This window comes from Petromyzon marinus, chromosome 61, assembly GCF_048934315.1.
Source record: "Petromyzon marinus isolate PM22_M1 ecotype Great Lakes invasive population chromosome 61, UKy_Petmar_22M1.pri1.0, whole genome shotgun sequence".
Classification (NCBI taxonomy): Eukaryota; Metazoa; Chordata; class Hyperoartia; order Petromyzontiformes; family Petromyzontidae; genus Petromyzon; species Petromyzon marinus.
Window position 1 is genome coordinate 10,682,687 of NC_133727.1, and position 27,469 is coordinate 10,710,155.

Here is a 27,469-nt window from a genome sequence, read left to right on the forward strand (position 1 = left end):
GTTCAACATATATTGGTCCATCTTGGATACATTAAATGTCCTCTCTTCCCACAAATTTTCATTTAACTCAGTATAAATCCAAGGGAGCCTCGGAACACGTTCACCCGGAATGCACGGAGGAGCCTGCAGTTTCAGTTTATTTATTTTGGTATAGCCCTGTGAGCCATTCGGCTCTTGAATCGGGTGCAACCACAACAAACAAAAAAACAAAAACACGAACAAGAAAAAACATCTTAAAGTGACTTTGTGTGACGGTGCAAACAGAAAATCCATGAAAAAAAACAGCAAAATATTCCTGAAAAAAGCACCGTACACCAACGCTGTGTGCAAAAAATCCCAGTGGGATGCAAGTCAAACAACAACAACAACCACAAGAAAACTTAGATTAAGGCCATCAGTCTAACTCCGTACTACAACAAAACAAACATGTCCAAACTAAAAAACGTTTTCGAAATCACCAAAAAATAAAGCCATAATTGCAACGTAACAGTGATCATAGGGACCTTGACCGAATTTTTACAATAAACTACATAAATAACATGTACCACCAAATCCTAGAGCCATAGCTGGCTGCATGAGTTACTCCACAACAACAGAAGCATCAGTCGGAGTATCAAATTTTTCAATGCACCTTTAAGATCAGCACGCTAAATCAAAATACAGATAATACTTTGCAGCATCATTCGGAGCGAAAATTTGTATTTATTTTACGCCAATGAATAGCAGTGGCAGCTAGGGGTGTACAACTCCTAGGGGTGTACAACTCCTAGGGGTGTACAACTCCTAGGGGTGTACAACTCCTAGGGGTGTACAACTCCTAGGGGTGTACAACTCCTAGGGGTGTACAACTCCTCTAGAGCAGTTTTGAGAGAAGATCTCATTGGTAGCGATTCAATTTTCAGTTTATTGGCAATAACATTCCAGACCCTGGGGGCATCAATAGCAAAGGCCCTTTGCTATTGATGTGAAGCTGGTAAATGAGCGAAGACCTGAGGTCAAATTTGTTCTTTGAAACAGAGAGGAGATCCAGCAGGTAGTCTGCGGATTTTTTTGTAAGTACATCGTGAATAAATAAGATCTGGTGCACAAGCCGTCGAACATTAAGAGATGTTAAATTTGACCCAATGTAGAGGTCACAGTGGTGAGTCCTATATGGGCAGTTCAATGTAAATCTTAAGGCCGAGTGATAGATGGAATCAAGCTTCTTCAGTACAGTACTTGGGGCTGATTTATACACGATGTCACAGTAGTTAAGTAGAGGCAGTATGGTAGCTTTTATCAATTCCAAACGGAACATTGGGGGGAAGCAGTGATTGTGTCGATACAGAAAACCAATTTTCATTTTTGTCTTTTTACCAATATAATCAATGTGATCTTCAAAATTCAGTTTTGAATCCAGGATGACCCCAAGATACTTATAGATCTTGACTTGCTCTATTTGCTAATTATTTAAGGAATGTAATTGGGGAAAAATAACTTCCTGCTTTAGTCCTGGTGAGAAGCATATCACCTTGGTTTTGGAGGTATTCAGGACTAGTTTAAGAGCAACTAGCTGATGTTGTAGTTTGTTGAAATCACCCTGAAGCTTAGCAATCACGTCATCCGGAGAGCGGCCAGCAGTAATCAGTATCGTGTTATCTGCAAAAGATTTACCCTGGAATGAACCAGGTCAGTGCCCAAGACATTGACATAAAGAGAGAACAAAAGGGGGCCGAGGATGGAACCCTGTGGAACCCCTTTTGTTATCTTAACACTGTTTGACCTCCAACCATCTGTGAATACAGTTTGGGTGCGAGAAGAGAGGTAATTTTTTTACCATTTTACTGTGTTTTTGGAAAAACCGAGGCAGCTTAGTTTACTAAGCAGGGTGTTGTGGTCTACTGTATCAAAAGATTTGGACAGGTCTAGAAAAAGACAGGCACAGTACTGCTTATTATCAAGGCTACTGTAAATGTGATTCAGAGAGTCTAATGCAGCAGATGTGGTGTAGTAGATTGTTGGTGGACAGGAAACTGCTAATTTGGTAGGTCAATAATTTTTCAAAAAATTTCATCAACGGCGACAAAATTGAGATAGGTCGGTAGTTATTCGGATCATCTTTAGGGCCCCCTTTGTGAAGAGGATGGACATAGGAATGTTTCCATTTTAGAGGAACTAATGCTTCTTTGATGGACAGGTTAAAAATATAGGCTATAGGTTTGTATATTAGGTGACCAACAGTTAGTAGAGCAAAGACGGGAAAACTATCTGCTCTGGTAGAGCAGGACCCTTTGAGGTAGGACAGTTGTTTCAGAACATTACTTTCGTGGATTGGCTGGAAACTAAATTCGTTTAATGTTTGGACTGGGGTGTAGGAATTTGCATGAGCAGGGGTGACTCCCAATACATTATCAAAACGATTACCAGCTTCAGAAAAATGAAGGTTAAAATTGTCAACTATTTTTTTGGGATCTGAAAAATATTCCCCATTTCGGTTAAGCTCAATGGGCAGATTGTCTGTTTTGGATGCCTTTTCGATACATTTGATTGTTTTCCAGAAAATCTTGGCATTTCCATGTGATTCCAGGAGAGTGGAGGAAAAGTAGGCATTTTTTGCATGCCGTATTTTTTTTACGCATATATTCCTTAAAATGCTGCATTCTAGCCAGCCATTGACCAAATTACTTTTCTGAGCACATGCCCAAGCCTTGTCCCGAGTTTTCATGAGCTTTGCAGAGTGCCTGGATGAGCGACGGCTATCCATAGCAGGCGCTATACGTAGCGATACGATGCATGGTGGGCAGCGGAGAGCAGTGCAAGCTAAGTGCATCTCAATGCTGTCGATTCAATCACTGGCGGAGCCAGTGGGGGGGGGGGTGACACGTGCCTTCCCAATGATCCGATCGAAATCCCTAATTTCGATGGGATCGTTGGGGTTTATTAGTAATACATCGGTATTTTGCGACCCCCAATGTCACTGTGTAGCATATGATTACATGCCAGGGACTCTATGAGATGATAGGACAATAGTCTGAGTTCATAATTGGCAATAAGTAACGGCAAAGCAGTTATAAGTGACTCAGAATTGTGCGCAGTTGCGTATACAGCACACGACTTGCCGATCACACAACGCGGTTCAAATTCGACCCTCGATCGATGGCTGCGCCATCGCGGCACACGCGTTGAATAAAAATCAAGGGACAAGTCCTTACTTACTGACAACTCCTCTATAATTTTTCATTGCTGGAGGGGTTGCCCTCCCTAACTGAAAATCCTGGCTCCGCCATTGGATTCAATGCTGCTCCTACTTCTGCGCCGCCCGCTTTCGCCAACGCACGCCCGAACGTCGTGGTGAAGTATGGTCAAACGACCACCACACCCCCCCCTCCCCCCCCCGCCGAGACACGTACGACGTGGGTGTGGGGGGGGGCGGGGGCCCCCTACTCGTCCGGATGAGCACGAATGGCTCGATGCAATCCGACACTCGCCGCCGGGCTATTGATTTCACGACGCGTCCCTTCACCGTAATCGTCCGGCACGGATCTCGCGGCGCCGTTTGCGGACGCTCGGCCCGTTGCTCTCCCCGCGAAGAAAAACCCGACGGACGAATGGTGTTCAGTTGACTTTCGGCACGCCGAGTCGGCACTTTCACATTTTCCCGTGGGGGTTTTATTTTTATTTTCTCACGTGAGTGGGCTGCCACAAAAAAAAAAACAGAATGCAAAGGTAAAACGAGCTTTCCATTAACTCGTCCCGTTTAATGATCGCAGTCCGATGATCGGTTTTGCCCGACTTGGAACTTTAAATTACGCCCGAATGGCACAGGGGCGGAAAGAGGCGATCTCCTTGCCAGACTCCGAACTTGTGACTGCCACTCCAAAAGCCAGCACTCCTTGGCACTTTTTTTAATCGTCGTCGTCGTCGTTTACACCCTCGTGCAGTCATCTGTTCATTGGTGATTGGTTTAGAGCAGCAGTTGGAAAGCCTTTCGTGGGTGGCACAGGGTTTTGATGTTGTGCCGGGAATATTGACGTCACATTTCGGCGCAAAAAATCACCGGACACACGACGTGAAATGTGAGCGTGTCTAACACAAAACGCCAATACACAACATGAAATACATGCCTTCCTCATAAAAACACACCAATACACAACATGAAATGCTTGCCTTCCACATACAAAACACACCGATACACAACATGAAACACTTGCTTTACGAACACAAAACACACCAATACACAGCATGAAACACATGCCTTCCACATACAAAACACACCGATACACAACATGAAACGCTTGCCTTACGAACACAAAACACACCGATACACAACATGAAACACATGCTTTACGAACACAAAACACACCGATACACAACATGAAACACATGCCTTCTTCTTTCAAAACACACCGATACACAACATGAAACACATGCCTTACCAACACATCAATACACAACACAAAACATGAGTATGCAACATGAAACGCATGCCTTACTAATACAAAACACACCGATACACAACATGAAACGCATGCCTTACTAACACAAAACACACCGATACACAACATGAAACACTTGCTTTACGAACACAAAAAACACCAATACACAACATGAAACACATGCCTTCCACATACAAAACACACCGATAGACAACATGAAATGCTTGCTTTACGAACACAAAACACACCGATACACAACATGAAACACATGCCTTACCAACACATCAATACACAACACAAAACATGAGTTCGCAACATGAAACGCATGCCTTACTAACACAAAACACACCGATACACAACATGAAACACATGCCTTACCAACACATCAATACACAACACAAAACATAAGTTCGCAACATGAAACGCATGCCTTACTAACACAAAACACACCGATACACAACATGAAACGCATGCCTTACTAACACAAAACACACCGATACACAACATGAAACGCATAACTTTCTAACACAAAGCACACCGATACGCAACATTAAACCCTTGCGTTGCTGACACAATGATATCCCCAACACGTGCCTTAAATCCACCGTGTTGACTGGAGGGCGTGGACTTTTGACCTCTCTGCGGGTTGTGGCCTTGGTGAGCTGTGGAGCCAGTGGGGTGGGGGGTCACCATCCCTGAGAGGTTGAGACAGACCGGTTAAGTGCCAGTGCCAGGTGGTTTAAGAACTCCTCTTATATTTCGATTTAAAGCTTTCGTGACTGCAGGGATTCATCTTTTGGGTTCTTTCGACAAAGTCACGTAGAATGGAGATAAAATAATAAAATAATAACAGAATAAAATTCTCACGATGTTTCGGCCACAACACAAGTAGCCTTCCTCAGGTGAAGGAACAGGACTGTCCGGAAGACAGCGCTTGAGTGAACCCTGCCAAGTTTGACAGCATATTTTAAGCTGTGTGGGAGGAACAGAGCGCCTTGACAAAGGAGTTTACATATAAATTAGCATGTATAGTTTATAGCATTTTGTATAATAATAAATAGTATGCCAGTGTAATGTTTAACATAATTCATAAGGCAATATATAGTACCGTAATTGTATGGTGAATATACAGCAGTGTGGTATACAGTAGGTTTAGAATGATACATATTGTAATACTACAAGTCTAATATTTTATAGTCTAAAGTATAGGGTAGTGTATAGTAACGCATTGTATAATTCAAGGGTGGGGTTTGTCCATAGATACGATATTATACAATGTAGTTTAGATTGGAAGGTATAATATTGTAATGTATAGTAGTCCAGTTTATAGCAGTTATAACGCAACACAGGACAGAGCAACGCACCGTGGCTGTTTCCTCCTCTTCCTCGTCGCTCTCCGTGGTGTTTATCCCTCATACTAACATCATGCTAATCCTCCTGTTACATGCTAATTTACTGTTGATATGTAAACTCCTCTCCCCCCTCCTCCGTTCCGTACACAGATGGACTCGTCCGTCTGAACAAAGCTCGTCGCTCTCCGTGGTGCTAATCTTTCACACCAACATCATGCTAATCCCCCAGTTACATGCTAATTTATATGTAAACTCCTTTGTCAAGGCGCTCTGTTCCTCCCACACAGCTTAAAAGACGCCGTCAAACTTGGCAGTGTTCACTCAAGTGCTATCTTCCGGACAGTCCTGTTTCTTCACCTGAGGAAGGCTACTTGTGTTGTGGCCGAAACGTCATGAGAATTTTATTGTTATTATTATTTTTTATAATTTTATCTCCATTCTACGTGACTTTACCGAAAGAACCCAGAACTCCTCTTATGTTCCACGTATTACCTGTACGGTACTTAATGAAACGGTGAAGAAAAGCTTCATTATTACCCGTTCTGGACATACATCAGGAGGTGTTAAGATATTCCAACACCAAATGGATACCTTTTGCACGGCTTCATGTCTGCATTAACCACACGCACAAACATGCAAACAAACGTGCTCTGATAATGAATAATCACGTCTGCATTGTCTTTGAGGCTGATTGGTCTCCACCAGCGACAGCGGCCTTCTTCAGGGCCTAGTCTCACCACCAGTGTTAGACCAGAGAATGCCAAAACGCGAACAGTACAAAGACAATGCAAGTATCAGAGCTTTTATAGCTCGGCTCGAGCAGTTATATCCATGGGATCTTATTGTCAGTATCCAAAATGATGAAAAAATAAGAATCGGTTTCACCCTATCTGGCAATAAAACAGGAGGTGTTAAGATATTCAAACACCAAATGGATACCTCTTGCACGGCTTCAAGTCTGCATCGTCGTCACTGGCGCATCCATCACTCCAGCGGGGTCCCCCGCTCCGTATGGACTATGCGAGTCAAAGGAGCGACCGTCCTGAGTGTTCGTCACTGGTGCATCCGTAACTCTAGCGGCACCCCTCTCCGTATGGACTACGCGGGTCAACTGAGCGATCGTCTTGAGTGTTCGTCACTGGCACATCCAGAACTCCAGCGGGGCCCCCCTCTAAATATGAACTATGTGGGTCAACTGAGCGGACTTCTTGAGTGTTCGTCACTGGAGCGTCCATAACTCCAGTGCCCCCCCCCCTGTAAATATGAACTATGTGGGTCAACTGAGCGGACTTCTTGAGTGTTCGTCACTGGAGCGTCCGTAACTCCAGCGGCACCCCCGCCCCACCCGCGTGCGAGCACATTTCCATGGGGGTGAAAGGTTGACACTGGTGATTTAATAGCGTGCAGGGTAATGATTAATGTAATAATTAACTTAATTAATAATGGGAAGAGAGAATCCAGTATAAAGTGGTTCACGTTTTTTTCTCTCTCCCCAGATTCTGCTGAAAACTACCTTGGGTTTGAGTCGCAAGACCACCACCGGGCGTCCTGGGTTGCTGACTCGCGCTCGTTATTGACAAAGGTGAGACCAAAAATACACTCGTTCACTTTAATTGTCCTACGTGGCCAACGGTGGTGTGGCTCTTGAGTGTGCAGGAGGTGCAGCTGCACCGCGAACGTGTCGGGGATGCAGCGTCACCTCTTCACTCACCAACCGTGTGTGTGGAGTCTCCTCTTCACTCACCAACCGTGTGTGTGGTGTCACCTCTTCACTCACCAACCGTGTGTGGAGTCACCTCCTCACTCACCAACCGTGTGTGCGGCGTCACCTCCTCACTCACCAACCGTGTGTGGCGTCACCTCTTCACTCACCAACCGTGTGTGTGGTGTCACCTCTTCACTCACGAACCGTGTGTGTGGTGTTACCTCTTCACTCACCAACCGTGTGTGTAGCATCACCTTCTCACTCACCAACCGTGTGTGGTGTCACCTCTTCACTCACCAACCGTGTGTGGCGTCACCTCTTCACCCACCAACCGTGTGTGCGGCGTCACCTCTTCACTCACCAACCGTGTGTGTGGTGTCACCTCACTCACCAACCGTGTGTGTGGTGTTACCTCCTCACTCACCAACCGTGTGTGGTGTCACCTCCTCACTCACCAACCGTGTGCGGAGTCACCTCTTCACTCACCAACCATGTGTGTGGTGTCACCTCCTCACTCACCAACCGTGTGTGTGGCGTCACCTCTTCACTCACCAACCATGTGTGCGGCGTCACCTCCTCACTCACCAACCGTGTGTACAGCGTCACCTCTTCACTCACCAACCGTGTGTGTGGAGTCACCTCTTCACTCACCAACCGTGTGTGTGGTGTCACCTCTTCACTCACCAACCATGTGTGGCGTCACCTCTTCACTCACCAACCGTGTGTGCGTAGTCACCTCTTCACTCACCAACCTTTGTGTGCAGCGTCACCTCTTCACTCACCAACCTTTGTGTGCAGCGTCACCTCTTCACTCACCAACCTTTGTGTGCAGCGTCACCTCCTCACTCACCAACCGTGTGTGCAGAGTCACCTCCTCACTCACCAACCGTGTGTGCGGAGTCACCTCTTCACTCACCAACCGTGTGTGCAGCGTCACCTCTTCACTCACCAACCGTGTGTGCAGCGTCCCCTCCTCACTCACCAACCATGTGTGCAGCGTCACCTCTTCACTCACCAACCGTGTGTGCGGAGTCTCCTCTTCACTCACCAACCGTGTGTGCGTAGTCCCCTCTTCACTCACCAACCGTGTGTGCGGAGTCACCTCCTCACTCACCAACCGTGTGTGTGGTGTCACCTCCTCACTCACCAACCGTGTGTGCGGAGTTACCTCCTCACTCACCAACCGTGTGTGCGTAGTCCCCTCCTCACTCACCAACCGTGTGCATGCAGCGTATTTTAAAGCTCATGTATTGATGCAAGGTAACCCCGTGGCGTGCGGTGCCCAGGCGGCATGTCGGGGGTGCAGGTGCAGAGCGTAGTGGGCGAGGCGTGCCGCGTGGGTGAGGGCCCCGTGTGGGAGGGCGCGGCGGGCACGCTGCTCTACGTGGACGTGCTGGCGCAGGACGTGTGCAGGTGGCACCCGCACACGGGCACCGTGGAGAAGGTGCACCTGGGTACGCGGCCGAGCGCCCGCTCCATCGCACACGCGAACGCACGCACCCCGCATGCACGCACGCCTGTACGTGTATGCACGCAAGCGTATGTATACGCGTATGCACGCCTGTCCGTTTACGCACGTGCCTGTACGTCTGTGCATCTGTGCAGACACGCACACACGCACACACGCCCGTATGTACATGTTTACGCACGTACCCATACACCTGTATTTGTACACGCGCACACGCATGCTGATTCGTGTACACACGCATGACTCTATGTGTTCGCTTACAATAAGAGATGCTCCAACTCACAGGTAACACTATGGCTATTCTCAGCATCGCCAAAGGAAGACGAGTCTCCTGTAGACACAATGACATCACCACAGGGCACTGTGGGTAATGCAGAGGAGTCTCCTGTAGAGACAATGACATCACCACAGGGCACTGTGGGTAATGTAGAGGAGTCTCCTGTAGTGACAATGACATGACCACAGGGCACTGTGGGTAATGTAGAGGAGTCTCCTGTAGAGACAATGACATCACCACAGGGCACTGTGGGTAATGCAGAGGAGTCTCCTGTAGTGACAATGACATCACCACAGGGCACTGTGGGTAATGTAGAGGAGTCTCCTGTAGAGACAATCACATCACCACAGGGCACTATGGGTAATGCAGAGGAGTCTCCTGTAGAGACAATGACATCACCACAGGGCATTGTGGGTAATGTAGAGGGGTCTCCTGTGGTGACAATGACATCACCACAGGGTACTGTGGGTAATGCAGAGGAGTCTCCTGTAGAGACAATGACATCACCACAGGGCACTGTGGGTAATGTAGAGGAGTCTCCTGTAGTGACAATGACATCACCACAGGGCACTGTGGGTAATGTAGAGGAGTCTCCTGTAGAGACAATGACATCACCACAGGGCACTGTGGGTAATGCAGAGGAGTCTCCTGTAGTGACAATGACATCACCACAGGGCACTGTGGGTAATGTAGAGGAGTCTCCTGTAGAGACAATCACATCACCACAGGGCACTATGGGTAATGCAGAGGAGTCTCCTGTAGAGACAATGACATCACCACAGGGCATTGTGGGTAATGTAGAGGGGTCTCCTGTGGTGACAATGACATCACCACAGGGTACTGTGGGTAATGTAGAGTCTCCTATAGTGACAATGACATCACCACAGGGCACTGTGGGTAATGTAGAGGAGTCTCCTGTAGAGACAATCACATCACCACAGGGCACTATGGGTAATGCAGAGGAGTCTCCTGTAGAGACAATGACATCACCACAGGGCATTGTGGGTAATGTAGAGGGGTCTCCTGTGGTGACAATGACATCACCACAGGGTACTGTGGGTAATGTAGAGTCTCCTATAGTGACAATGACATCACCACAGGGCACTGTGGGTAATGTAGAGGAGTCTCCTGTAGAGACAATGACATCACCACAGGGCACTGTGGGTAATGCAGAGGGGTCTCCTGTAGAGACAATGACGTCACCACAGGGCACTGTGGGTAATGTAGAGGAGTCTCCTGTAGAGACAATGACATCACCACAGGGCACTGTGGGTAATGTAGAGGGGTCTCCTGTAGAGACAATGACATCACCACAGGGCACTGGGTAATATAGAGGGGTCTCCTGTAGAGACAATGACATCACCACAGGGCACTGTGGGTAATGTAGAGGAGTCTCCTGTAGAGACAATGACATCACCACAGGGCACTGTGGGTAATGCAGAGGGGTCTCCTGTAGAGACAATGACGTCACCACAGGGCACTGTGGGTAATGTAGAGGAGTCTCCTGTAGAGACAATGACATCACCACAGGGCACTGTGGGTAATGTAGAGGGGTCTCCTGTAGAGACAATGACATCACCACAGGGCACTGTGGGTAATATAGAGGGGTCTCCTGTAGAGACAATGACATCACCACAGGGCACTGTGGGTAATGTAGAGGGGTCTCCTGTAGAGACAATGACATCACCACAGAGCACTGTGGGTAATGTAGAGGGGTCTCCTGTAGAAACAATGACATCACCACAGGGCACTGTGGGTAATGTAGAGGGGTCTCCTGTAGAGACAATGACATCACCACAGGGCACTGTGGGTAATGTAGAGGGGTCTCCTGTAGAGACAATGACATCACCACAGGGCACTGTGGGTAATGTAGAGGGGTCTCCTGTAGACCGACAGCTCCATGAGCACTGGAAGACGAGAGGCTACCGCTCGGTGTGCTCTCAGTCACCTACAAAGACAAAGATCCCCCGTGTAACCTCGGGGCAAGTGCTCTTAGCGAGCACTTGTGAAGGCCGGCACGGGATGCGCAGAGGCACGCAGACGCGCACACGGGTTGTATACGCACACCGTTGCTGTTTGACGCTTCTTGGGCTGACGCTTCTCGTGCCGCCGCCGCCGCCGCTCGCTCCGACCGCCGTCGCGTCGAAGACGGGACGGTGGGGTGCGCGGTGCCGCGGCGTGGCCGGGCGGGCTACGCGGTGGCGTGCGGCACCACGTTCGGCCTGCTGGACTGGGACGAGCGGCGCTTCACCCCGGTGGCAGCCGTCGACAAGGACCGCCCCAACAACCGCTTCAACGACGGCAAGGTGGACCCGGCGGGGCGCTTCTTTGCCGGTGAGAAGCGGGGCCGCTCGCACCCCCCCCCCCCCCCCGAGTTGAATCGCCATCGTCGCCACCAACGCCTTCCATTGTCGTCACATCACCGTCGTTGTCATCAAAGCTAATAAAATTAAAATAAAACGTAATCTATGGGACCGATTTTTGCCAGTTTCAAGAATGATGGAAAAATAAGAACATAGGTTTTACCCTTTCTGGCGATAGAACAGGAGGTGTTAAGGTGTTCCAACACGCCCTTTGGCGTTCTCTGGTCTGACACTGGTGAGACGAGGCCATAAAGAAGGCTGCTGTCTCTGGTGTAGGCCAATCAGTATCAGTGACAATGCCGACATTATTAATGATCGCAGCATGTGTGGTTAATGCCTTGCAAAAGGTATCGCTTTGTTATTTCGAACACAACTCCTGTTTTGTTGCCAGAAAGAGTAAAACCTATTCTTATTTTATCAGAAAAAAAACACGTTGTATTATGATTTACTAGCTTTAACTACCCGGCTTCGCCCGAGACTTGGATTCTTGTCTTGGATTAATACACGGCCTACGCGGAGGGTGGGGGAGGGGATGCGTGACGTCAGCAGGCACACAGTTCCTGTGATCACTGTTACATTGTTTTTAGAGCTTTATTTTGGTGATTTCGAAAAGGTTCTGGTTTAGCCATATTTGTTTGTTGTAGTACACAGAGTTAGACTGGTAACTGTAATCTAAATTGTCTTATGGTTGTTATTGTTGGGATGTTTGCACACAGCATTGATACGCGGTGCTTTTTCTGGAAGGCTTTGCTGTTTTTTCCTGGATTTTTCTGTTGCTCGTAGTCACTTTAAGATGTTTCCTTGTTCATGTTTTTTGTTTGTTGCGGTTGTACCCGATTCAAGAGCCGAATGGCTCACAGGGCTAGACCAAATAAATGAACTGAACACTCTGTGTGACGTCAGCAGGCACACTGCGTGACGTCAGCAGGCACACTGCGTGACGTCAGCAGGCACACTGCGTGACGTCAGCAGGCACACTGCGTGACGTCAGCAGGCACACTGCGTGACGTCAGCAGGCACACTGCGTGACGCTGCCGCATGCGCGGGTGACATGACAGATGTGACGTCACAGCTCACTTGCCGTGCAAAATATATCCATTATTGCACCCCCCCTCCCCCCCCACATGGCAAATGTCAAGTTTGTTGCATGTCGGGAAGTACGCTAAACATTTTGGACAGACACACATATTCACAAATTTCCCTTTTATATATGTAGGTTATTAACACCAAATGGATAGCTTTTGCAAGGAATCAAGTCTGCATTAACCACACGCAGTACATGTGGTGAACGTGCAAACAAATTCTGATAGTATGTACATGTGTAAGGTCCAACTACGGTCACCACCTCTGCAATATTAAACTGGGATACATCACGGAAAGAAGACTGTGTCACACAACTAGGAACCCAGAGAGCCACACGCACCTCCGATTAGCTCGTTTGGGCTGCGTAACGGTGAGAACGAAGTTCAACGTGCGGAATTACATTGCCCCCTGCCTAGGGATGCTAGGAGCTTGTGAAGGGCTCTCCGTATTTTGTATCTTGTATGTATGTTGTATGTCCGGGGACTCCTCTACTTACGAACGAGTCGGGTTCCAGAGGTCTGTTCGTAAGTCGATTTGTTCGCGAGGTCAACTTTACTCCTGTCGATTCCAAACGTGTGTTGTACGGCCATGTACACTCAACGCAGGGAGTGGCTTTAAAACTTGTATAATCTCCGGTAGACTTGGATGCCACTGACTCTTCACGTTCTGCAGATGTAGATGCCACCACCGCCATCTATTGCGCGGCGGTTGAACTTACGACTGTCGGTCCGAACGGCTGCAACTGGACATACGGACAGGTTTGTTCCTATCTCTGAAAGTTCGTAAGGCGAATGTTCATAAATAGAGGAGTCCCTGTATGTTGTATGTATGTTGTATGTATGTATGTTGTATGTATGGGGAGCGGTAGTGTAGCGTTTAGCGTGCTGCGCTACGAAGCTGGAGAACTGGGTTCGATTCCCGCTCAAGGCCGACACCAGTGACGATTATCTGAACCCGTTCTGGGCCTGCCCTAGGTCGACTCAGCCTCAAATAAGTACCTGGTGCGGTGTGTAAACATCATCATTAGGGAGACAAAGGCGGCCGGGCGTTGTGTTGGCTACCCAGCCCCTCATGTGCCGTGCCGGCCTTCATAGGTGCTCGCGAACAGCACTTGCCCCAACAGTCTGTTGAGGCTATACGGGGGATCTTTGTCTCTCTTTGTATGTTGAACTTGTACCATTTCGCACCGTACATAGCCATCCGTGCTAATGAGAGGTGCGGGAAAAATGGGTACGTTAAAGTCAAAGTGAATCGGCAGGGTCCGCGTGTGGTGGGATAAAGTGTGGGTAAACACCCCACATGTCTTCCAAGAATTCTGTCTGGCGTGGAAAGCATTGGCCAGACGTTCCCCTCTCGAGCAGCGGTGGCCGACCGGCGCCTCCCGTGCTATGCCGACAACTGTGTTATGTATATATATATACACTTGGCTCTTCCAAGATGTCTGGCCAGCGTGGAAGAGTAGGCCAAAGTAACCTGCTAAGGGGGAGGTCCCTTTAGTGGAGGCATGTCCACCAGCAGTGACGTGAGGAAACAATTAAAACTAAACTATTTTTTTTATTTTACCAGGTAAGGCCCACCGAGCTATACAGCAAGCATCGTCAGGGTCGGGATCGAACCCACGACCTCCTGTATACCAGGCGAGGTAGTTAACATCTCCTAGCCACCTTGATGATGATGAGAGAGAGAGACACGCAGACTCCAAATATACAGCAGGCGTCGTCAGGGACGGGGCTGAATCCACGACCTCCTGCATACCAGGCGAGGTGGTTAACGTCTTGCAGGGCTGCACCTTGATTTTGACTTTATCACCCCGGGCATCTCTCTTCTTCCCCCCTCACCCGCCTCCCCGCAAAGGCACCATGGGCAACGAGACAGCACCGGCCGTGCTGGAGCGGAAGCAGGGCTCGCTCTACAGCCTGGACGCGGGCAGCGACGGCAGCGCCGCCACCGCCACGCGCCACTTCCGCGACGTCGACATCTCCAATGGCCTCGACTGGTCGCTCGACAACGCCACCTTCTTCTACATTGACAGCCTCGCCTACAGCCTGTTCGCCTTCAAGTACGACGTCACCACCGGCACCCTCTGTGAGTCTCCCCCCCCCCTGCGTGCCCCCCTCCCCCGTGTGTGCCCCCCCCCTGCCCCCCGCGTGTGCCCCCCCCGGTAACTCGGGAGGCCGAATTGCCGGAGCCAAAACCGCGATGCCGCTGGCCTAAAAACAATTTAAATAATTTACTCAATTGTAATTTTACCAGGTGAGGCCCCACTGAGCTATGTGGCTCTTTTTCGGAAGCGACCCGGCCGTCACAAATGATAGCTCAGCGAAGCGGCTCATCACGTGGTATGAGTGTACTGGATGTATGCTGAACGTCTTTCGCAGCGTACGTAGCCACACGCCGAGTGGCGGACACCCGGAGTCTCCTCTTCTACTCCTCGGGATCTCAATTGCTAAGAGGGTTTTTTGCGTCTCAATGAGCTGTCGCACAGTTCCACAAAAGGACATTAAGTGAAAGAAAGAAAGAAAAGAAAGAACGACAAATGAAAGACAAAATAAATAAACAAAAAAATCCAAAGCGCTCGGTGCAGATGCAAGCGCCAAAATCCTCCATTCCTTCGTCCATTCGTCCGTCCGTTGGCTCGCCACGACGTTCGAGGCCCCCTTTTGTGAGACTCTCCCACACCAGCGAGGCGTCCTTGATCTCCGTGGGCCCACGGTAATCGATGCCGGCACCCCGGGGGGGGGGGGGGGGGTCGGTGGGTGAGCGGGGGGTGGGGGGGGCGGCAGGCGGGGGCTGCCCCAGAATGTCCTTTTTCTGCTCGTGGAGAACAACTCAAAAGGGGAGCCGTTAATCTACTTGGTTTTTTTTTTTGCGAGCCGGGGGGGGCGTGCTCCGTAGATCCTTTTCATGGCCGACCCGCTGCTACCCGCAGGCGCCGGTTCGTGGCGCTACGCGGAACGGGTGGGGGGTGACGGGCCTCGGAGTCCTCCCGCCGCCCATTAATTTCCACGCGGGATTTGGCCTCCTTCCTCTTCGTCTTTGTCGGTCTCTCTCCCATCCAGTCCTGTCCGTAAAACACCAGAAGCGTGTGTGCACGTTTTGTTATTAGGAAGTCAATGCCCTCCTTATTGCTGCGCCCATTATTTATCGTCTGCGGTGTCTCGTCTTGTCTGTCTGTCTGTCTGTCCTCCCATTCATCTGGGGACGCTCTGATTGGCCGGATGGGGATCATGCTTTGATCTGCCAATCGGTACCGCTGTGTCCATCATTACGTGCAGGAACGTTGCTCCGTTTCACTTCCAGCTTAGGGCCTCCGTCTGCCTCCTGCTTCACTCAGCCACGCTCTGACTGAACACCAAAGACAAAGATCCCCAGTGTAGCCTTAACAGACTGTAGGGGCAAGTGCTGTTAGCGAGCACCTATGAAGGCCGGCACGGCACACGAGGGGGTGCGTGGCCAGCGCCACGCCCGACCACCTTTGTCTCCCCAGTGGCGATGTTTATAGACCGCACCAGGTACTCATTTGTGGCTGAGTCGACCTAGGGGAGGTCCAGGACCAGTTCAGATAATCGTCACCGGTGTTGGCCGTGAGCGGAAATCTAACTCGGGCCGCCGGGTTCGTAGCGCTCAACCGCTACACCACCGCCCCCCCACCAAACGCAGCAACTCACTCCACTCACTCCGCCCTACCTCTCGTCTCCACACGTCGTCGCTAAGACGATGTCCGTCTGTGCGCGCGTGTACAGCACCGCCCGATGCAAAGTGGACCTGCGACCGCTCAGCATCAAGACGCTGAGCAGGAACAGTGGGGGGGGGGGGGGGGGCGCGCTTGTTTAAATCGTGCGAGAACCTCGGAGTCATAGGCAGAGGAGACGGTGAAAGGTCTTGAGCCTGAACTGGAACGGGGGCAGGGAGCGGAACAGCACGGAAGGCGGGGGGAATGCCGTCCCACACTCTAGGGGCAGCAGGCGAGAATGAGGGACCTCTCACTGATTGTAATCAGTGGGAGGTCAATAATTATGGTTTCATCGTAATGAGCAATTCAGCATTATTATGCAGCGCCGTTTCTGCGAATTGCATCTCAACGCGCAGCACAAAAATTGTAAGGCACACAGTTTTAGGCTATATGGGGGATCTTTGTTTTGTGTGTGCGCCCTAGCGAACCGCAGGGTGGTGTACCGCTGTGTGTGTGTGTCACAGCAGACTGCAGGGTGGTGTACCGCTGTGTGTGTGTGTGTCACAGCGGACCGCAGGGTGGTGTACCGCTGTGTGTGTGTCACAGCGGACTGTAGGGTGGTGTACCGCTGTGTGTGTGTGTGTCACAGCAGTCTGCATGGTGGTGTACCACTGTGTGTGTGTGTCACAGCGGACTGTAGGGTGGTGTCCCGCTGTGTGTGTGTGTCACAGCGGACTGCAGGGTGGTGTACCGCTTTGTGTGTATGTGTCACAGCAGACTGCAGGGTGGTGTACTGCTGTGTGTGTGTGTGTGTCACAGCGGACTGTAGGGTGGTGTCCCGCTGTGTGTGTGTGTGTCACAGCGGACTGCAGGGTGGTGTACCGCTGTGTGTGTGTCACAGCGGACTGCAGGGTGGTGTACCGCTGTGTGTGTGTGTGTCCCAGCGGACTGCAGGGTGGTGTACCGCTGTGTGTATGTGTGTGTGTCCCAGCGGACTGCAGGGTGGTGTACCGCTGTGTGTATGTGTGTGTGTCACAGCTGACTGCAGGGTGGTGTACCGCTGTGTGTGTGTGTGTCCCAGCGGACCGCAGGGTGGTGTACCGCTGTGTGTGTGTGTGTCCCAGCAGTCTGCAGGGTGGTGTACCGCTGTGTGTGTGTGTGTCCCAGCGGACCGCAGGGTGGTGTACCGCTTTGAGCCGGATGAGGCGATCCCCGATGGGCAGTGCCTGGACGCGGAGGGCCGGCTCTGGGTGGCCTGCTACAACGGGGGCCGCGTCATTCGCATCGATCCAGAAACCGGTCAGCGGCGTCGGTGTCACGATCGTGATCATCAGCAGCATCGACGTCACCAGCATCATCGTCATCACCAGTATTGACGTCATCACCAGCATGACGTTATCAGCAGCATCCGCGTCACCAGCATCATCGACGTCGCCAGCAGCATCGACGTCATCGGCATTGACATCATCAGCATCATCGTCATCACCAGCATTATCGTCGTCACCAGTATTGACGTCATCATCAGCATCATCGTCATCACCAGCATTATCGTCATCACCAGTATTGACGCCATCACCAGCATGAAGTTATCAGCATCATCGACGTCATCAGCATCATCGACGTCGCCAGCATCATGGACGTCACCAGCATCATGGACGTCACCAGTATCATCGACGTCATCAGCATCATCGACGTCATCAGCATCATCGCCAGCATTGTTATCGTTGAAATTCCGTTGTGCCTAGAGTCCTAGTCGTCGGCGTCATGGTCTTCAGCAGCGTCCACGTCAGCATCATTGTCATCAGTATCATTGACATCATCGTCGTCATCGTTATCATCATGGTTATCTGCAGCAGCGCCATCACATCATCCTTAGCGTCATCGTCAGTAACAGCGTGGAAACGGCAGGTCTCGTCTGGTCGCGTGTGGTGTGGATGTTGACGTTATTCTGTCAATGATATTGATCATGCCTTGACGATGATGACAATGATGATTCCGACATTGATGCTCGTAGTAGTGGTGATGAGGATTCTGACCTTGTCACTGGCAGTGGTGATGATGGCGAGGATGCTGATAATTCCGCTGGTGATGGTGGTGATGATGACGATGATCTCTGCTGACCATGACGCTGGCGGTGGTGATGATGGCGAGGATGCTGATAATTCCGCTGGTGATGGTGGTGATGATGACGATGATCTCTGCTGACCTTGACGCTGGTGGTGGTGACGATGATGACGAGGACGATAATTCTGCCGACCTTGACGCTGGTGGTCATGGTGGTGATGATGATGACGCTGGTTGTGATGATGATGACGATGTTATGCCGATCTTGACGCTAGTGCTGGTGGTGATGACAACGACGATGGTTCTGGTAACATTAACACTGGTGGTGATGATGACGACGCTGGTGATGATGATGGTGGTGGTGGTGATGATGATGATTACGATGCTGGTGGTGATGGTGACGATGCTGGTGGTGATGGTGACGATGCTGATGACGATGCTGATGCTGTTGGTGGTGGCGGTGCACAGGCAAGCGCCTGCAGGTGGTGAAGCTGCCCGTGTCCAAGACGACCTCCTGCTGCTTCGGGGGCCCCGACTACTCGGAGCTCTTCGTCACGTCGGCCTGCGAGGGCCTGGACGCCGCCGGGTTGGAGCGCGAGCCTCAGGCCGGGAACGTCTTCAAGGTGCCGCCACCTTTGCCCTCTCTCTCTCTCGATGCTGTATGAACGTACCGGCGTGGGAAAATTTGTAAATGCTTCATTATTTATTTCCCCATTCGCAAACCCCGGTTAGAAAATCGTGCGGCGGTGGTGGTTAATATATAAATGTGTGTCGTTAAACCCGCCACCGCCCGACACGGCCAACTAGCAAGGGTTGTCACGTAAACAGAACGTGGCCAATTTGTCACTAGTACAGCACACCGGTGTGTTGGAGAGCAAAGGCACAACAGCCAGAATTGTGGAGATATCCTCCTGTTTCGTTCCTTAAATATAGGTGCAGATGTGATGATGTCTCTTGTGTATTATGGATGATATCGGTCGCGAAAGTCGACGTGGTAAACTGGTGGTTGTGGTGGTGCGAGTGAAAATCAGTCGTCAAGACGGAACGTTGATGCGGGCGGTCTGTTGTCGTACAACAGCACCCACGCCCTGATGGCGATTGGCTGGCTCCGTTATTCCAGAGGCAAGATTTGACTCCTCGTGCCCTAGACTTGGTCGGGCAGTTTATCGATTCAGCAAACCCAAATCAACGGTTAATGTTGACCTTTTTTAGCAAGCCATGGTAGACTGAATAAACCTTCGAATTCAGTCAAACTTGGCGACAGGGTCAATTAAAGACTGATAGACATATTTCGTTTTAAAGCTTTCGTGACTGCAGGGATTCATATTCTTGGTTCTTTCGGTAAAGTCACGTAGAAGGGAAATAATACAATTCTCTCGACGTTTCGGTTGCAACACAAGCAATCACCATCATCATGTGTGATGGTGATTGCTTGTGTTGCAATCAAAACGTCGTGAGAATTTTATTGTTTTATTTTGTATTATTTTATTATTTCCATTCTACGTGACTTTACTGATATAACCAAGAATACTGATAGACATTTGCCGATTCAAATCTAGACTTTTGACTGTTTTATGAGGACCGGTGTGTTATGCTGCATCGGTGTGCCACCAATTCGTCCATTTGCTACTTTTTGGTTTACCAGTTGAGGTCCTACCGAGCTACATAGCTCTGTTTCAGAAGCGATCTGGCTATCACAAATGACAGCTCAACGAAGTGGGCTTATCGTCATCATGTGCAAATGTATAAGCAGCCAAATACTCTAAACGCGTGACGTTGATTCTAAATGTGGAGGGAAAAACCGGAAGGACCCGGAGAAAAAATCCACGCGGACACAGGAAGAGAGACACGCAAACTCCAAATATACAGGCGGCGTCAGGGTCAGGATCCAACCCACGACCTCCTGTATACCAGGCGAGGTAGTTAACATCTCCAAGCCACCGTGATGATGATGAGAGAGACGCAGACTCCAAATATACAGCAGGCATCGTCAGGGTTGGGATCGAACCAACGAGTTAACATCTCATCGCCACATAAGTCCTCTCAATCCTCACAATACCCGACTTATCGGCTGCCCACGCGCCTACGCAAGAGAGCCCCTCTGTCCTTTAGACCTCCGCGAGCCAAAGCGTCGGGGAAAACGTGGACCAGGGCGACGACGATTCCGATTCATCCGTCGTCAAGTCACGATCAATCCGCTGCCAAGGTTGGGGGCATCCACCGAGGCGTCGGAGATGCCTCCACCTTCCCACGGCCCTGCGTTGACACGAGCAACCGCACGGCCAAACGCGATTCGATTCCACCGCTCCGTCTCTGTCTGTGTGCGGCGGACGCCGTCTCTTCCGAGACCGCGCCCGTCGGTGTGGCCTCGACCGCTCGGCCAGCGTTCCTTCGGCACCTCTGCGCTGCCCGTCGTGTTTTTTTTGTACTGTGTTGTAACGTCCTGACCCCGTGCCCCTCACTGGATGACGTCTGTGACGAAAGAGCTTTGTGGCTCATCGGATTTCTCCTGCAGTATAAATACAACATTCTGATTCTAGGAGCCCACTTTGCTTAACGGTCGCTCCGATGCTCCCTCGCATCCGTACGCTGTCCAACGCATCCGTGTCCTCTTTTCGCCTCTCATCGCGATTCCAGTTATCTCAGGCGTGCGTCTCTCCCCACTTCTTGCTGCACCGTTTCAGCATTTGTTCTTGCGAGATGGCTCGGATTGGGGGGGTAAGGGGGGGGGGGTCATCCAGCAGTGGATTGGCCGAAGTGATGATGACGATGATTATGTGGAGATGATGGTAATATGTTTCCCCCCCCCCCCCCCCCGTGTTCTTTTTGCAGATCACCGGACTTGGTGTCAAAGGTCGCGCACCCTTTGAGTACGCGGGTTAACGCCCATCCCGCTGGCGTCTTGCGATGGGATGGCAGCAGTGATGATTCGCATGAATAATGATTATTTTGGCTTATCATTATAATAATGATGAACCTCGATCCTTGACAATGCCAGAGTGTGACGATCGTAGCACTATAAATTCGAATTAGGATTAAAGCAATGATTGATTATGATGATGACTGTTGTAATGATGTGTGATTTATATTTACATGCAATGACGGGGAAGTAAAAATTTACGTTTAAATAAAAAAATGTAGTTAAGTGTCCTTCGTGTCTAATGATGTGTTTATTGCAACCAGTTACAACCTTGTCCTACCCGGGCCAGTGAAGGAGGGAGCATAGAAGTACAGAACAATATTTGATTTGGCAGCAATGCCCTCTGCTCCGCACAACCTAGCTCTGTATGGTTCATATTTTTTTAATCTTCAGTTCGTGGAGGTTACAAGGTAGGTGTTTATATTGGTGTGGTCGCAGGAAGTGATAGTGCAGTGATTAGCGTGCTACGCTACGAACCCGCAAACCTAAGTTTGATTCCCGCTCACGGCCAAGGCCAGTGACGATTATCTGAACCGGTCTTGGGCCTCCCCTAGGTCAACTCGACTTTAAATGAGAACCTGGTGTGGTGTGTAAACAATAGCATTGGAAGCGACAAAACGGGTGGGAGTGGTACTGGCCACCCACCCCCTCGTGTGCCGTTCCAGCCTTCACGGGTGTTCGCTAACAGCACTTGCCCCAACAGGCTGTTAAAGGCTTTACAGGGGATCTTTGGCTTTGTAGGTGACTGAGAGCACACTGAGCGGTCGCCTCTCATGGAGCTGTCGGTCTACAGGAAACCCCTCTACATTACCCAGAGTGCCCTGTGGTGATGTCATTGTGTCTACAGGAGACCCCTCTACATTACCCACAGGGCCCTGTGGTGATGTCATTGTCACGACAGAAGACCCCTCTATATTACCCACAGTGCCCTGTGGTGATGTCATTGTCACTACAGGAGACTCCTCTACATTACCCACAGTGCCCTGTGGTGATGTCATTGTCTCTACAGGAGACTCCTCTACATTACCCACAGTGCCCTGTGGTGATGTCATTGTCTCTACAGGAGACTCCTCTACATTACCCACAGTGCCCTGTGGTGATGTCCCTACAGGAGACGCGTCTGACTTTGGCGATACTGTTCAACTACCCAGGGTCCCACCGACCCCATTGTGGTGCTGTCGTATTCTCCACTGGTTTTGATTGCTAGTTGAGTTTTGAGTCAGGCCGTGTATTTTATTGGCAGTGCGCTATACTCTTTGATTCTTACGGTAAAGTCACGTAGGTTGAAAAATTAAATAAAAAATAATATATCACGACGTTTCGATCGCAACACAAGCGCTCGTCCTCAGGCGGAAAAAAAATAATCCAGCAGTGGTACTCCTGAACCAGGAAGATTCAGCGAGAGAGCTGTTACAACAAGACGTTATATATGTGGCGAAGGGCAAGCAGACGGGGTCTGAGCTGGAAAGGAATTCCATCCCCGCACGCAAGCACGTCAGTTGTGTAATAAATCACGCCGAAACGTCGTGATATATATTTTTTAAAAAAAATTCGACCTACGTGACTTTACCGAAAGAACTAAAGAGTATGGATTCCTGCAGTCACGAAAGCTTCAAATAAAGGCACAGTCCACTACTTTAATTTGGGTGTTAACCTGCGATTTGACGCATCTCTTCTTTCACCATCATTGTCGTTTACTGTCATCAATTTACGCTTTCACCAAATTCTCGCATCATCACAGACTCTCCCCCCCCCCTCATTGCTCCCTCTCGTCTACTTCATTCACCTCGTCACCACAATTACATGCACGCACGCGTTGTTGTACCGCTCTTAATTCTCCGTAAAGCGCCTTGGTGAAGTCGCTCGATAAATTCCGTTAAGACAAGCGCCAGCGATGACAGCAGTTTAACTTGTTTAATCCGTAGCGTCCCCACTTATCTCGTTTTTGTGAATAAAAACCCTGCAAATTTCACACGTGGGTTTTCACAGCAGATATTTATTTTTAATCATGGTGTGCTACGCTAACTTCGTCATGAAATATTTTTTTTATTTTACCAGCTAAGGCCCCACTGAGCTACGTAGCTCTTATTCAAAAGCGACCTGGCCACGGTGGCTAGGAGATGTTAACTACCTCGCCTGGTATGCAGGAGGTCGGTGGGTTCGATCCCGACCCTGACGCCTGCTGCTGTATATTTGGAGTTTGCGTGTCTTTCTCTCTCCCTGCGGTCGCGTGGATTTTTCTCCAGGTCCTCCGGTTTTCTCCTCCACATTTAGAAACGTGCGTTTCGAGTATTTGGCTGCTATAAGTGTCCACATGATAAGCCACTACGTTGAGCTATCATTTGTGGCCAGGTCGCTTCTGAAAAAAAGAGAGCTACATAGCTCAGTGGGCCTTACCTGGTAAAATAAAAATAGTATAGTATACAAATGGTAACCCAATCAAGTGGCTTATTACGTGGAATTTTAGAGCAGCTAAATGCTCTAAATGCATGTTTCTAAATGTGCAGGGAAAAACCGGAGCTCCGGGAGAACAATCTAAAAGACGACGGGGTGAGAGAGAGAGACACTCAAACTCTAAAATATACAGCAGGCGCCCAGGGTCGGGATCGAACCCACAACCTCCTGCATACCCGGCGAGGCAAATAACATCTCATCACTGGGGCGCCCAGCGGCGAGATGTGATATTGGCATGGGCAGAAATTCACTGTGGATCCGATATCGGGAAGCCACTCGGAGCCATGCACTTTCACACCATCATCATCCAGATTGACAAACTCATTTCTTTAGAACTGCTTTTTTGCGTTTCGATTGTGTCCCCCTTCTCCCTGCACCTTCGATAAGCACGGTTGACCACGTACGGTGTAAGCAGAGCAGAGACGACGCGTGTCTGCTTTGAGAAGCGAAGGATTGGCATTGCGCCCGTTATAATTTGCCCGGGTGTTCTAGATCAGGGGTCCCAAACCCCCGGGGCCGCGGACCGGTACCGGTCCGTGGCCTGTTAGGATCCAGGCCGCACAGCAGCAGGAGGTGGGAGCGGTGAGTCCGCGCGTGGCCCGGCCCCATTATTTTATTATTTACCACTTTCCCTCCGCGCCTCTTTCCCGCACTGCGCGCTTGTCTCAGTCACGTGGTGTTGGTAAGCCCACAAGCTGCCCCCCTAGTAGCCACAATGAGTAAAAAAAAACATCGCTGGAGAGCTTATTTGAAAAGGGGGAAAGACCCAATAATGAACCCCCCTCCCCGGATCCGTGAAAACATTATCTTCCACGAAACCGGTCCCTGATGCCAAAAAGGTTGTTGACCGCTGTTCTAGATGACCCACAGTCCCACCACGACTGGAGAGTTCGTTTCAATTTGTCCGTTTGCGCATCAGGTATCACCCGCAGCTACTGCCCACGGTTCGTGCAGTGGATGCGGTTGAGGGTGGACCCTTGAGCTAAAAATCGCATCCACTGCACAAACCCATGGCAGGTTGCGCGGACACCCCAGGGCGTAGACTGAGAAAGCGCAGCGGTCTGCGGCTACAACGGAGGTGTGATGGTTAACAACACTCCACTTGCCACCCGCTGACTTTAAAGGGTCATTAGATTCGTGGCGGAGAATATAAATAACAACATACATCAGCGGACAGTGTGTGTCCTTTGCATATCTCCGACTCGGCACACGTATGTTGCATGTATGTTGAACTTCTTTAGCACCGTACGTAGCCAACCGTGCTCATCGGAGGTGCAGTGTTGAGTCTTTGGGTAGTGTCAGTCTATGGGTAATATTGAGTCTTTAGGTAGTTATAGTCTATGGGTAGCGTTCAGTATATGGGCAGTGTTGAGTCTATGGGCGGTGTTGAGTCTATGGGCAGTGTTGAGTCTATGGGCAGTGTTGAGTCTATGGGCAGTGTTGAGTCTATGGGCCGTGTTGAGTCTGTGGTGCAGTGTTGAGTCTATGGGCAGTATACTCTTTGGTTCTATTGGGTAAAGTCACCTACTTTACCCACGTGACTTTACCCAATAGAACCAAAGAGTATGGATCCTAGCAGTCACGAAAGCTTTAAATCTAGAATCTTAGGGCAGTGTTGAGTCTATGGGTAGTGTTAAGTTTATGGGCAGTGTTGAGTCTATGGGCAGTGTTGAGTCTATGGGCAGTGTTGAGTCTATGGGCAGTGTTGTGTCTACAGGCAGTGTTGTGTCTATGGGCAGTGTTGAATCTATGGGCAGTGTTGAGTTTATGGGCAGTGCTGAGTCTATGGTGCAGTGTTGAGTCTAAGGGTAGTGTTGAGTTTATGGGCAGTGTTGAGTCTATGGGCAGTGTTGAGTCTATCGTGCAGTGTTGAGTCTATGGGTAGTGTTGAGTTTATGGGCAGTGTTGAGTCTATGGGCAGTGTTGAGTCTATCGTGCAGTGTTGAGTCTATGGGCAGTGTTGAGTTTATGGGCAGTGTTGAGTCTATGGGCAGTGTTGAGTCTATGGGCAGTGTTGAGTCTATGGGCAGTGTTGAGTCTATCGGTAGTGTTGAGTCTATCGGTAGTGTTGAGTCTATGGGCAGTGTTGAGTTTATGGGCAGCGTTGAGTCTATGGGCAGCGTTGAGTCTATGGTCAGTGTTGAGTCTATGGGCAGTGTTGAGTCTATGGGCTGTGTTGAGTCTATGGGTAGTGTTGAGTCTATGGGCAGTGTTGAGTCTATGGGCAATGTTGAGTCTATGGGCAGTGTTGAGTCTATGGGTAGTGTTGAGTCTATGGGTAGTGTTGAGTCTATGGGCAGTGTTGAGTCTATGGGCAGTGTTGAGTCTGTGGTGCAGTGTTGAGTCTATGGGCAGTATACTCTTTGGTTCTATTGGGTAAAGTCACCTACTTTACCCACGTGACTTTACCCAATAGAACCAAAGAGTATGGATCCTAGCAGTCACGAAAGCTTTGAATCTAGAATCTATGGGCAGTGTTAAGTCTATGGGTAGTGTTGAGTCTATGGGCAGTATTGAGTTTATGGTGCAGTGTTGAGTCTATGGGCAGTGTTGAGTCTATGGGCAGTGTTGAGTCTATGGGCAGTGTTGAGTCTATGGTGCAGTGTTGAGTCTATGGGTAGTGTTAAGTATATGGGTAGTGTTGAGTCTATGGGCAGTGTTGAGTCTATGGGCAGTGTTGAGTCTATGGGCAGTGTTGAGTCTATTGGTAGTGTTGAGTCTATGGTGCAGTGCTGAGTCTATGGGCAGTGTTGCTACGACGCTAGGGGTCTCCCCATAGCCGCGGTGGTGACCCCTTTAACGACGATGGGTGGCGGCGGTGGTGGTGAATGAAGCCCCGGTTCAGTGCTGCCCTGAGACCCTGCCACTGGAGACTCTTTAAAGCAGCGGTTCTTCTTATGTAACCTCTACTGCAGCCTTGCACCCGTTAAACTAAATTTGCAATTTTTATTTAAAGCTTTCGTGACTGCAGGGATTCATATTCTTGTTTCTTTCGGTAAAGTCACGTAGAAGGGGAACAATAATTGTTTTATATTTTTATTATTTTATTGTTTCCCTTCTACGTGACTTTACCGAAAGAACCAAGAATATAAAATGTACAATGTTAACGTGTAGGGCAGTGTCGGATTGAGCTAGTGCGGGACCCGTAGCATATGTTACAAAGGGTCCCTAAAATAAAAAAACGCAATAATTTTTTTAGTTGCATATTAAAGTAATTGTATTTTTTTCATTTGCTATACAGCAAGATAATACAACAAATCGCTAACCTTAAACACCCAGTCGTTCATAAAAGTTGAAGGCGGTATAATACTATAGTAATAGAGCAAGTGAAGAATCACTGAACAGGAATTGACAGCTTGAAAGCATTTAGCGCGGGGCCCTTGAAAGTGCGGGGCCCGTAGCTACTACATATGTAGCAGCAACTACATATGTAGCAGCAACTACACGTGTAGCAGCAGCAGCTACACGTGCAGCAGCAGCAGCTACACGTGTAGCAGCAGCAGCTACACGTGTAGCAGCAGCAACAGCTACACGTGTAGCAGCAGCAGCAGCTACACGTGTAGCAGCAACACGTGTAGCAGCAGCAGCTACACGTGTAGCAGCAGCTCCACATAGTGTAGCTACTTTTGCTCCTAGGACATTCCGGCACTGGTATAGGGTTTGATGAAACAAAGTAGTTGTTGCACTTAACGTGC

At 49.7% G+C, this 27,469-nt stretch overlaps 1 protein-coding gene across 2 annotated transcripts in view; it reads left to right on the forward strand.

The window, feature by feature from the left end:
* The window catches only part of RGN (regucalcin), a 33,618-nt gene extending 12,068 nt beyond the window's left edge, over positions 1-21,550 (forward strand). For both annotated transcript variants that reach the window (XM_032976917.2, XM_032976918.2), the window contains 7 exons: positions 7,264-7,349; positions 8,759-8,926; positions 11,366-11,551; positions 14,518-14,748; positions 17,504-17,635; positions 18,869-19,023; positions 21,233-21,550. In XM_032976917.2, coding sequence (XP_032832808.1) covers positions 8,764-8,926; positions 11,366-11,551; positions 14,518-14,748; positions 17,504-17,635; positions 18,869-19,023; positions 21,233-21,283 — 918 coding nt within the window. In that variant the 5' untranslated portion in view covers positions 7,264-7,349; positions 8,759-8,763 and the 3' untranslated portion in view covers positions 21,284-21,550. The remainder of the gene's footprint in view (positions 1-7,263; positions 7,350-8,758; positions 8,927-11,365; positions 11,552-14,517; positions 14,749-17,503; positions 17,636-18,868; positions 19,024-21,232) is intronic.
* The last annotated feature ends 5,919 nt before the right edge of the window (positions 21,551-27,469 follow it).